Raw genomic sequence first — 13,494 nt, 5'->3', positions numbered from 1 at the left:
TCCTGGAACCCCCTTTCAGGTAGTTAAAGGCTGCTATCAAATCTCCCCTCATTCTTCTCTTTTGCAGACTAAATGAGCCTAGTTCCCTCAGCCTCTCCTCATAAGTCTTGTGCTTCAGCCCCCTAATCATTTTTATTGCCCTCCGCTGGACTCCCTCCAACTTGTCTACATCCTTTTCGTAGTGGGGGGCCCAAAACTGGACACAACACTCCAAATGCGGCCTCACCAATGCCGAATAGAGGGGAATAATCACTTCCCTCGATCTGCTGGCAATGCTCCTACTAATGCAGCCCAATATGCTTTTAGCCTTCTTGGCAACCAGGGCACAATGCTGACTCATATCCAGCTTCTTATCCACTGTAACCCCCAGGTCCTTTTCTGCAGAACGGCTGCTAAGCCCGTCGGTCCCCAGTCTGTAGCTGTGCATGAGATTCTTCCGTCCTAAGTGCAGGACTCTGCACTTGTCCTTATTGATAATGATCATTTTCAGCAACAATGCCTGTAGTAGCAGTTAATTCCATTTTATACATAACATGATTCCCATTCATGTGATACGCAACTACAATATTAATTTTGTTAAAATATTAATGATCAAATTATATTTTCCCTCATAGAAACAGGAAGGGAATAAAAAGGCTTACAGTTTGATTATCAGGAAAGTCCATCTTCAGCAATTTGTGAGCACATTCTTCGAAGTCCAAGCTGCAAAGAAAAAAAAAAAAGTTTTGTATTCCCCCCTTGCATTATACATTGTTAGAAACACCAGAATTATGCTGATATCAATGATCCTAAGCATACAAACAGGGTGGATTGTTTTAAATCACCAAGAGAAAATCATTGATTTAAATCAAGTTTCCTACGGATACTTCTTCACATATTTCTTAAACAATGTTGCAAATCTGATCACTAAAACATGTTAAGTTACAACTCAATACAGCATTTTACAATATATAGGAGGGTACACTTGTGTATTTTTTTAGATAACTTGATTTTTATTAATTTAGGAAACAGTACATAATACTCATTACCTGTGTCAAGCTGCAGATGCTGCAGCAGTACATTAGAAATGGTAAGAACTAAATCTCACACACAAACACAATAGCACTTACATTTTATTAAACTAAATCTTAAATGTTACACAAATGTTTCACATTTGCAATTGCAGCAGTCTCCTGAGTTGCCAGCTGACGACTGTCAAACTTTTTTTTTTTAATTTTCAAATTTCAACTAACAGACGAGTCATCACAACACTAAATGTACGCTGTCCTTAAAACTTCTACAACTAGCTCTCATCTTCCCCATTCCCACTGTCATTTTTATTCATAGACAAACAGAAATACGAGTTTTCCTGCTTTTTTAACTCCCAGTCGATTTCTTAGCTTTAAGTGAATAATACCCAACGATGAAAATATTCTCTGTGCCTGCAGAGGAAGCTACTGCTGTGAAAAGTTCACTTAGCAACTGAAGGAACTCTGTTTCAAGGTGCCTGGCTAATGATTTCCACCAATTCAGGAGTGACTTTGTTCAAAACATCATCAGTAAACATGTACTGTTCAAATGGTTCTGCCCCAGCCCTGAAATTTATTATGACTGGCATAACTGAAGAGTGATTTTGAGATGCCCATGACATGGCAGCATCACCTTCTTCAGAAGTTAAGCATCTACCCTTTATATCTGTGGTCGAGAATGTTCACAAGAAAATGAGGTGGAGTCATAGTGCTTGATCCATTTGCTTCTTTATTGCCTGCAGTTTAACTTTCTGGTGAGGTATTTCTTTCTTCAACATCTCTTGAAGTGCCTTCCAAATTTCGACAGCATCAGCAATGCAGAAACAATTTCTCTGAAGTTTGTTTAAAGCTATGAATATAGGCATATATTGGTGTACATATATATATAGGTATACTGAGTATATCCTCTACATTCCTCTTTAATCCAATGTTAGATACTTTGGATGAGATATTTCCATCTATTTTAATCACGGTTTTCTTCACAAAGTTTTATGAGAATAGGCCTGTTATAAATAAATTGTTCAAAACAATCAACTACAGAACTCCATCAAACATTTTGTGGGAGAATTACTTTGGATCCTCCTGCTGTCTTCAGTGAAGCTGAAGCAAAATGGTTGTTATGGAAGTATTCTGTGATTTCAACATTTTCTTTAATTCCTGGAGAAGATGTACTTAAGTCTTTGGCTTATGTTCCTTCTCATACACCGTATCTAGCAATCTTCCACCGATGTCTGCTCTACCAGATGGAGTGTAGCCTGGTCGTACAGACTCAAACTTGTCAATGAAGTGTTTATTGTTAACAATGCGAAAAGGAGAATTTGTGGCATAAATGAACCAAGCACTCTTTTCATCTATGGTGTCTGTTATTGGTATTTTCTGGTCCTTGCTACAAACCCATCCATGGCAGTGGTTTTACTGGATGATTGAAATCTTTTGCTTGCTACTGATACTTTGTTGTCTGAAATATGTTTAGTTGCAGCACTGCTGCTAAAAGTACCAATGGATGACTGAATTTGTTGCAGATAGACAATCACAGTCTCTTATGCTTAAATGGGATCCTGAAACAAAATTCAAAAATGATTTTGAATAGTCGTTCATCTCCCTCTATTATTCAGTTAATCGTTTACGTTTTTTCCAGCAAGGATGCGGATCCGATTCCAAATGACCAAAAAAGCTAAGACTGACTGCACTTAATTTTGGAGTAAGCCTCATAGAACTCACTGGCACTTCTGTTTTTTGAAAAAACAAGTATAGGATGGAGTGTTCCCTTGGGAAAGCTAAGTTATGCTGAAATAAAATAGGGAATAGACTTATGGCATCACCATTATGGTCTGTGGCCATGATGTTCCAAAATAAAGGGCACATATTATGTAATATAAAATAAAAAAATGACACCCAGTGGCAACTGGCAACTCTAGATTTATGTACCGTATACTTGGGTGATAGATTCTAAACCTAGTTAACTAATTAAACAAGCCATAAGAATTAGCTAAGCTAACCTTTTTTTCTAGCAACATCCAACATAGCAAACAGCTTGGCAATTTACTTGTTAAATCACACTTATACTAAAAGGCATAGAGAGAGTCTTGAAGAATAATGCATCTCAAAGTGAATTATTTAACCAGTTGATCCACATTGTTCTTCAGACATATCCACATCTTCATCCACATCATTTTCTCCCAATAAACAGTTTTCATTATGACGTTTCATTCTTGCAACTAGGCCCTGTATCTCCTTCTTGCATTGCTTACACTGGACACATTTTCCTTTTTTTATCCAGGGAAGGAATTTCTTCAAAATATTCCCAGATAGGGTCTCTCTTATGCCCAGAAGCCATGACAGTTTTTCTGTGGCAAAAGTGTGGGGGAATATAGGAAGTTGTGTGTGTACTGAATAATGTCTTCCCTTTTTCTTTCCAGTCCACTCCACTGTTGCTTTCTAACTCTGCCTCTGTTCCTTGTTTCTGTCTTTAAGATAGTGTCTTAACTAACTCCTCTTCCTTGCTTGGCCCAGCTCCACCACCACGTAAGTACAGAAAAACAATCCTATCCAGCCTGTGTCTTTCTTTGCACGTGACTTTAGTCTGCTGAGAAACAGAAACTGAAAGCCCAGAACTTTCAAGAAGCAAGAGCTGGTAATGAGGCTGGACAGACTAGAGCCATTAATTATGAAATTGTAAGTGTAGGTTAAGCATTGTTTGTGTGATGAGATTTAATTGTAACTGTTATTTTTTAAACAAGAGAAATGTAGCATTTTGACGATTTAAAAAAAAAAAAATCTGATTTAAATAAAAAAATCTTTTTTTTTTTTTTTTTAAATCATTGATTTTTTATCCACCCTGCATACAAACCAAAGTGTTTTAGCATGACAAAGTATTATGTAATTGAACTTACTGCTGTTAAAATGCCCTAGCAATGCTAGTTTAGGCTCCTTTCCAAATATAAGAGTGGTTGAGGAAATCAATATATGAAGTATAGTGATGAATTAAACAATAGGGGAAAAAACTGTCATCTGCACTTTAAGGAAATTTTAATAAATTCTCCTTTCACCACACTTTAATTATTCATCCAATGCATGAAGTATTTAACAGCTGTCTTCTAAAAATTCACTTAAGCTTAAACTCAAATGTTTCCAAACAGCACTGAACAATTTTATAAATGAAAATGAATCCAAAGACAATAAATCTGCAGACAAACTAAAAACAAAATGACGCCCTTTTAGGAGTCATCATTGCTATTACATCATACTAAATGGAAAGTCTAGGAAAAAAACGTTAGTTCATTCTAACTCCTGTAAAATATCAAACTGTACCCATGTCCACACACTTTTCTGAATTTGCTATCTTGCTCTCTAGAATCTTAGCTTTCATTTAAAAAATGCTGTTATGGTTATGCTGTTATGGTTGCAGTTATTATGGCTGTGAAATTCTAAAAATGGTGACTAAGTAACTGACACTTGACCGGAGTCTGAAGATAGTTTGGAACAATAGTTCTGAGAGGTGTGAACTGCCTCCATTCATCTCCGTAAGATATTAATTCAGCTGCCCAGTAACACATTAAACAGCAAGTGTTCACTATTTCATTCCTCATGTAGGAAAGGAGAGAGACGGGATCACATATCTGTACCATTTACTGTAAGTAATTACTCATTTTGGTACCACAAGAGGATAACATTGGGCAGATGTCACCACTTATTTATCCCTCATGAAAAGCCAAGCCCAAGGGGCCCAAACAGAGCTCATGGCATGTTCAAGAAGCAATGAAAGGGAGCCAAGCAACACACACTATCACAGTTTGCATATCTGCACAACACCCTATAAGTGGCATCTTATTTTGGAGATTCATATGGGTGAAGCTTATTTTGTAAGCAGAGTTTGGAAAACTACTGTCTCCCCCACCCCCCATCCCCAGTCTGCCCTGACTATACCAGCCGTCCATAAAACAGAAGCACAATCTAGTTTAATATTTTAGAAGTCTTCACCCTCAAAAGTAAGTTTAGAAATATGATGTAATAAATCTTCTCTAACGTAAGAACATAAGAATGACAATACTGGGTCATATCAATGGTCCATCTAGCCCAACATCCTATCTTTCAACATTGGCCAGTATCAGATGTTTCAGAGTGAGTGAACAGAACTGAGCATTTTATTTAGTGATCCACCTTGTAATCCAGTCCATCTTCTAAAAGTCAGATGTTTAGGGACTACCAGGGCATAGGATTATGTCCCTGACCATCCTGGCTAATAGCCATTGATGGACCTATCCTCCATGAACTCATCTCATTCTTTTTTTAACCCAATTGTACTTTTGGCCTTCACAACATCCCCTGACAACAATTTCCACAGACTGATTGGGTGTTGTGTGAAGAAATACTTTATTATGCTTGTTTTAAACCTGTTGCCTATTTATTTCATTGGGTGACCCCTGGTTAGTGTTATATGAAAGGATAAACAACACTTCCTTATTCATTCTCTCCACACCAGTGGTTCTCAATCCATAGCCCAATCAGCACACAGCTGCAGCCCATGTGACATCCTCAGCTAGTATATAGATTGTGTGGATGTGGCCCACATAACAGAGAGAGCTGTATATGAAGCCCACAATAGTAAATAGGTTGAGAACCACTGCTCAACACCATTCATGATTTTATAAACCTCTATTGTATTTCCCCTCAGTTCTCTTTTCCAAGCTAAACAGTCCCAACCTTTCTAATCTTTCTCCACATGGAAATTGTTCCATATCCCAAATCATTTTTTGTTGCCTTCCTCTTTTGTCAATTCTAATGTACCTTTTTTGAGATGGTGCCACTAGTACTGTATGCAGTACTCAAGGTGTGGGCATACAATAGATTTATATAGTGGCATTATGATATTTACTGTTTTATTATCTAACCCTTTCCTAATAGTTCCTAACACCGTTAGCTTTTTTGACTGCCGCTGCACATTGAGCAGATGATTTCAGAGAATTATCCATGTCGAAAGCAAGCCTTCCCTTCGAGGGTCCTCAAAGCCCCTCATAGCCCGCAAAATCACCCACATTTTCCATGAAAATCCACACCCCTCCTCACTGTATGTCACAGCATTCCTCAGAAAAACAGTGTACTGCTTCCACAGAACTTTCAGGCACAAAGAATTTAGTTTGGAACCAGAAATCAGTGTGCTAAATAGGGATCTATCTTGTTGCTGGACCACTGGACTGGCCCCTTTAAAACATCTCAAGTTTGTTTATAAGACTGCAATGATAAAGCTATTAACAACCCTTATTCAACAGATTCAATACAAATGCATTAATTTCAACAAAGGACCGCACATACTTTTTAGTATAATGCATTTTACCTTGACTGAATAGCAAGATAAATTGTACGACGAAAGGAGACCAGGTTAATTTCTGTTTTATCATGGATAGTCACTTTTTGTCCTTGAAAAGAAAAAAATTGGATATGGTTATCAAACAGCTTTAGAAGTTGAAGCAGATGCATTACTTTCTCAGAAGGTAGAGATGTATGCATCTTCAGTAAATCTGCAGTCCATTATGTAATATCTTGTGTATAAATACATTTAGGAGCAATTGGTAGGTACTTTACACTTTTAGAAAACACTAGTACTTGCATGATATGAGTCTACAACTAAAAACTAATAAAATCCACAAGTTATTCACAATTTTCAATGATACATGTATTAAGGTCCTGATTTTGAAAGGGTCAAACCATATGCCTGTGCAGAATACCATTATCTCTGTGGACAGACACACCTGTTTATGATCAGGGGCTAACTGGGTGAACATTTTCCTTTTGTATGTTGGCAGATATTTAGTGATCTAAAACTGGAACAGCAACTACAAAATTCTAGATTGACATTATTTAAAAAATTTCTACAAAGTTTTATAAAGCCAATTACTGACACAATTGTGCGCCAGACAACTTCCACTGATGTAAACAGGAACCTTTCCAGGCCCGTAGTGGACCACCAAAGGATATTTGAGGTCATGCACTGGAACAGAATGAAAAGGACTAAAATTTCTAATCAGCTGCTCTGAAGGAAATTAACATCCTATTTCATATGGCACTTTTCAAATATACAAGAGAAATGACAACAGGCTTCTGTGAATTACTATCTTTTCCTCAGCCTGCTAAGTATATTTATGTGTTTATTTTTCTGTACAGTACTTCAACAAGTTGGTGAAGAAACCCATTCCCACTACTCTACAGAGTGGAGCTTTCCTTCTAGATTTTGCAGACTTACAAAGTAAACATCTAAAATTATTCTCATCCATCATATCTTTCTCGGGAATTACGTAAGACATTTTACAAAATGTATAGACACCTGTATACATTTTTTATTTGGAGTAAATAAGTTGTAACAATGGTCTGTAAATTATCCTGTCGTGAAATTCCCTTTAAAAAAAAATTAGTTGAAAGGAAATTGCCAACTTGAATTTTTGAAATTGACCTTAAAACATCCAGATAGAACATAAATAGTATGTCCAGAACTGTTCTTAAAAATTCCTTTAGAAAAATTACAATTTTTCTACTGCCTGGCTTATATTTCGAGGGATCTTTTGGGAGTGCAACTGATACAACCAAACATACATAGCCACAGATTCCTTCCCATTCCCATTTCTCTCTCTATGTGCCTCGGTCCACTTCCTCCTATCTCTTCTGTTTTAGCCTTGCTGCTGCTATACTTGGTAACATCCTTTTGCCGAGCCAGTTGAGGACATGCACCATCAACAAAAGTGAAACTCACTGTGCACAAAGTGCTTCCAAGACAAAGTAAACATTGAAAAAAGAAAAATAAGAATATTTAATCTTTAGTAATTTTAGGGGTTACTTGTAACAGTAAGAAGAAAATTTTAAAATAGAAATGTGATTTTTAAGTTGACTGCATCCCTTTATATCACAACTGTCATTCCTTCAGATAGCATATAGCAACTTATGTTCTGATCTTTTCTCTTCTTGATCTACCATAAAAAAACAATAGTAAATGCCTATAATCACATTCCTACCTTCTTCGTCCTCCTCATCCTCTTCTTCATCCTCTTCACTGCTTCCAGCATCTTGATCTGTTTCTGAGTCACTACCACCTTCATCAAGAATTTCTAGAAGCAAAATTCCAAAATAAATAAGTGGGGTGGACTGTATGCCTAATGACACAGAGACGTGGCCCCAAACACCTGGGAGTATGTCTCGTCCTAAGGGAGGAAGAACCTCACAGAGCTGTAACATGAAGACATGCTGCAACCGAGCTTCAACAGAAGGAAAGTTACCCTGACACAGGACTTAGAGAAATGGAACTCCAGGGGGCCTAGTAACAGGTGTATTACAATATATGGCAGATAGACAAATAAAAAGATTCCCAAGAAAAATGGGGAAGCCCAGCCCAACTCAATTCAGGCATAAAATAATGAAAAAAATAGCGAAGAGGGAAAGTGGTTGGTACTATTCCAAAAACCTACTTTAAAAATTCCTTTCACAGATTGGTTTGGCATTGACAAGTAATGGAAGGCTCTGTGTTGAAACTCAACTCCAGGTCAGAGGAATAATCATTGTGACAAAGGATCAGAAGTAAAAACCATGTACTCAGTGTTCTTGGGAGATAAGAAGATTTTTCTCTCCAAGAGTGGGAATCTCCACAAGTTTACTTTACAACCAATATTACTTTTAAAATAATAGATTTCACACTGAAAGCAGGATTGTTTTTTGGGAAAAACCGAAGTGTTGCCAAAGAACAGAGTGGAAAAATCATTATGAGACACGTATAAAACTATTACTATACAGATTTTTGGGACACAAAGAGCAGATTAAAAATTGCATAACTATACCCAGAATGCAACTAACTGACAATATCTATGATGCATTGTAACAAAAAAGTGGTCTGTATCTTACTTTGTACATATGTGCAGTTTACAACGTTATTTAACTAAGAAAAATTCAGCTAGAATTAAAATCAACTTTTACCTCAACAATAATTATATTGTTGGCAAATTTTTCTGCCACTACCCTATACAAAACACTATCTTCTGTTATATACTTCATAGTTATATACCCCACGAGTGTTTAAATTAACCTGGTTTACATACCCTTCTTAAGAGTTTTGTACTTCTCTTCATTTTCCATGAAATTAGGATCCATCTTGAAAACATCTTTAAAATGAAAGAAAACCTTATTTAAACTAAGAACAAAATTATTGCATGTTTTTAAAAATTGTTTTCATACAGAATGAAAATGTAAAATTAAATTTTTACTTCTCACTTACTAAGAACATCTTCTGGATTATAATCATCTTCTAAAGGTAGCATATGAGTAAACTGATCCTCCTCTTCTACTAAATCTAGACCCTCTGGAATGATTGGGTGATCCTTGAATCCATCTTTACGTACAGCAAACATAACTTCTATCATGTACTGAACGCGCATGTCAATTTTAGACTCATGAAGAACATGGCGAAGACGGTCAAAGATTGCTTTGGATTAAAGAGAAAAACTAATTCTAATATGAAGTGATCAGATAAAAAGACTACAAATTTAAAGATAAATATACGAGCTAACTATACCCACCATTAATACCTCTAGGAGACACTTCTGTTAATTTGAGTCCACATTCCTTTAGAAATCCAATTGCTACTTCAATACTGTCATCTGTTGGTCTTTCAAGAAGCAAAGTGAGCATTTCCAAACATAAAACCTCATGAGCCTTCAGGGAGAAAAATAGTAAGGGGTTTTATAAAAACAAGAACCTCCGACTTTCTAAATTACAGTCCATATTTATTTCACTATTGTCATAAAATACTAGTTGACCAAGACCTATGTTTTTTGCGACTGCTACATCTTGTTTCAATGGGGGCAGTTATATTGCCACTTCCACATAAGCTAAAAAAAGTCAATATTTCAGATTAGGGTTCTGATTCTTATATTTGCACCTTCTTTGTACTGGACACCACTGTACTACTCAAATATGAGTGTGCTCAGTCAGTCAAGGAATGCAGGAAAATCTTTGCCATCATGAAGGGAAGGGAATGCATTTTGAAGGAACACTAACACCAAACATCATTTAGAGAAATAAAGTTTATCATCTTCCTTTCATACTCCTCTCCCTTACATTTACTGCTAAAACTTATTTAGAGTGGAGGAAAAGAAAACTGTTGGATTGTGACAACCCAAACATAACTGGGTCAGGAAAGTGAATACAATGGCACCTACAGCATGTCAACTAAAACAGTAAGAGACAAAAATGTGTCATATGTACAATTCTGCCTCAGTTCCATAAGATACTGAAGCAATCTGAGTTTGAAGGATCAGACCTACAGTCAACCAAGTAGAATATGTCAGATTAATTTCTTCTCTCTCACAATATTGAAATGTTACTAAATTTGCTCCAGCCATGTTGACTCTTTTTCTGTTGTACACGGTAGAATCTGAAAGGCCTCCCCCTATTTCTGACATGGAACAGAAGTGGTACAAAGCTGGACACCAATTTGTTTTTAGGTATAATTTAGGAGGTTGATTTTCATCTATAAAGCCCTACGTCATTTAGGTGTTGACTATTTTAGGCAATGACCCTGCAACTGTATTTGGATGAACAATCTTTTACCTGTACGGAGCTCCACTGTGTCTCTGTGTGGGCACCAGGATCTGCTCACGTAGTCTTAAGTGCAGAGCTAGACCCTAAGAGACCCTTTCTCTCCGAAAGCAAATATTGTTACTTGTTTGTGATCTTAGTTCCCTTTTCAAAGAAAGGCTTCTTTATCAAAAGATAATAAAAGTGTTTTACTGTAAAACATTGCTATAAGTATAAACCACAGTACAATCATAAGGTTTAAAATCATATCAAATAAAAATAACTTACCACATTCTGATTGATTAAATGTGCAACAAACTTTGACGCTGTCAGACAAAGTTGCTGCAAAATGAATAAAAAACAATTATACTTCAGTTTCTTCACATATGGAAAGAGCTCTCAACTAAAAATCAGACACTGCAAATTGTACATTTAATACATCACAATTAAATTTAACCAGTAAGTTCTATGGCTTGTGCTATACAGGAGGTCAGACTAGATGATTACAATGATCCCTTCTAACCTTGCTGTCTATGAATCTATTAACTCTCTGCTGCAGGAGCATTTATTTTAAGATTATGAAAAGGATTGTACACTTTAGAATAAAAGCCATTGTTGCTGAATTAACTGAAGTTAAAAAGATTTTCAATCTTCAAACTGCAGTGCATAAGATGTGGTTGGTTTAATTAAAAAAAACTGCCATGATATACTACCACTACATAGAATATAGTGCATTATGACAGATTCTGGGCAGTTACACACCTTCCTTTGAAACATGCATTATTGACCACTCGGTGACATTACGGACCACTCAGTGACAGGATAGCACACTAGTGGGACAACTGGTTACAGTGTAGTACTGCTTAAGTTCTTACATAAGCTTTTCCTACATACCTTATCATTTCTGCGATATCCTTTCCGAAAATTTAGAATTAGTCTCTTGAGAATCAGTTCTCCAATATTTGGAAACTTTGAATTGATAATTGCTACAAGTGCTGCATAAACATGGGTAAAGATTGGAGAGGCACTCTGCGCTTGCAAAATTGATCTAGACAGCAACCCCCTGTAAGTAAGAGTACACACACAAGTTTAAGTGCCAATCATGAAAATATTAAATGGTTTAATTCACCATGTACTGTATAATAGCTGCACATTCTCTGTTCCAAATAGTTAAAGAAAGTTCCAAATAGTGGTTATTTTCATACTAAACTACTATGCAGGACTATGTTTGGAGTACTGATTCTTAATCGCATTAATATTACTAACAGGATTAGAACTTACATAAATAAGATTTTTAATGATTTTAAAATCAGTGATTAATTGTATGATCTGACAACTAGAATAGTTTTGTCTTTGAAAAAAATGAAGCTCTTTCTTTCTGCACCTTTATCTTCCTCTTAACATAGTCCTAAATTACAAATTCACGTGCAGGTAGGCCACTTTAAAAAGGGGCAAGAGTAAATATAAATAAGAAATGATTACTGTATATCGAGCCCACTCAATTGAAGACTAAATCTATTTAAAATTCCTAGCCAAACTACTTATTTCAATGTTATCTCTATCGTCTACTAAAAACTAACTTTTTTCTAAAGATCAGGTGTGAGCTACACTTTCAATTGGTCTTTTTTTAAAAAATGATGAAATCAAGATTAAAGGTGAAATCTTTTTGAAAGCCCCTCTTGATGACACTCTGGGAATAAAGCCAATTCATTAAGAAAAGGCTCTGCTTTTACTTTTCCAACTTATTTTAGAAAAAGTAAATCAAAGCCAAGAAACTCACTTTAACGTTTCTATTAAAAAGTGAAAGATTAAACTTGCAGAAGAAGTTCTGTTATAAGCCTGGGTCCATGGAGATGGTCTGGGAAAGTGTGTGCGCATGTGGGGGAATCCATTGTTAAAGAAAGTACAAAAAAATTACCCCCAAACAAATACAGACTCTAGCTAACATGATCTGAAAGCCTTATATAATGGAATTAAAATATGAGAGCAGAAAATGTTACTTAAAATCGGATGAGAATCATTTAATTGTTACTTTCTATTTTACCATATATTTTTTTCATAACCACGTTTTAAAATGATCGATATTTAATAAGCCACTGACATCTTATAAAAGTAGCTCTGTTGCTACCCTGTTTTTTAATTACGGTAAGTAGGAAGTGTGTGAAAACAACATCTTTACGGCTTAAGAGTTCATCTGGCCTTGCTCCTAACTCGTCAAACGAATAAATAATTTGTTTGTGACAGAATAATCATCTCCACTGAAGCTAACTGTGATAAAACCAGAAATATGATTTTTTTATAATGAGTACACCCCAAAACAAATGAACTTCTCAGGAACAGAAATCTTGTTTCCATGCAAAGTCACCAACCCACCCACCAACCAACCAAAAAAAAAAAACAAAAACAAAAAACCAACCAACCAAAAACACTAGTGCAAGACTAAAAGAAAATAGGATGTTCAGCAAAATCAGAATAGTCTTCAAATTGTAATGCTATGAACATTAATTGAGGTACTGTTGCATGTCAGGATTTAAGTGCACTGGCAAAGCTATGAGGAAGCTAACAAAATGCCTGCAACGACCCAATGCTATTAGTTCCTTATTTTCAGGAACTCCAACTTCACACAAATAAATAAATGGTTAAATTAAGGTTTTGACATAATCTAAAAGATTAAGGCACTCCATTCCTGACAACTTCACTAAATTATGGCATCACTATGATATTACAGGCACATCAAGCAAACATATTTGCCAAATGCAGCACAATATTACTAGTACATGCTACTCATCTGAACAGGTTACATAAAATGTATCACTATTCATATATGCTGGACTGTACTAAAAGAGCTAATTTGTCTCATAGGACATACAGCAAGTACAATAGAATCTGTGTATGTCCAAAGAACGCAACATCAGACCCTAAACATTTATTT

At 35.9% G+C, this 13,494-nt stretch overlaps 1 protein-coding gene across 2 annotated transcripts in view; it reads right to left on the bottom strand.

Moving 5' to 3' along the window:
* Positions 1-13,494, bottom strand: part of CWC22 (CWC22 spliceosome associated protein homolog) — a 54,043-nt gene that overhangs the window by 25,979 nt on the left and 14,570 nt on the right. For both annotated transcript variants that reach the window (XM_067549091.1, XM_067549092.1), the window contains exons 7-14: positions 11,457-11,625; positions 10,851-10,904; positions 9,563-9,698; positions 9,262-9,468; positions 9,086-9,148; positions 8,012-8,104; positions 6,343-6,424; positions 642-702 (exon numbers count right to left, since the gene is read on the bottom strand). In XM_067549091.1, the coding sequence (XP_067405192.1) occupies positions 642-702; positions 6,343-6,424; positions 8,012-8,104; positions 9,086-9,148; positions 9,262-9,468; positions 9,563-9,698; positions 10,851-10,904; positions 11,457-11,625 (865 nt within the window). The remainder of the gene's footprint in view (positions 1-641; positions 703-6,342; positions 6,425-8,011; positions 8,105-9,085; positions 9,149-9,261; positions 9,469-9,562; positions 9,699-10,850; positions 10,905-11,456; positions 11,626-13,494) is intronic.

This window comes from Emydura macquarii, unplaced genomic scaffold, assembly GCF_026122565.2.
Source record: "Emydura macquarii macquarii isolate MOO-44397 ecotype Brisbane River unplaced genomic scaffold, CSIRO-AGI_Emac_v2 contig_1253, whole genome shotgun sequence".
NCBI lineage: Eukaryota > Metazoa > Chordata > Testudines > Chelidae > Emydura > Emydura macquarii.
Note: the sequence above shows the minus strand (reverse complement) of the source record. Positions and strands in the feature narration are given on the sequence as shown.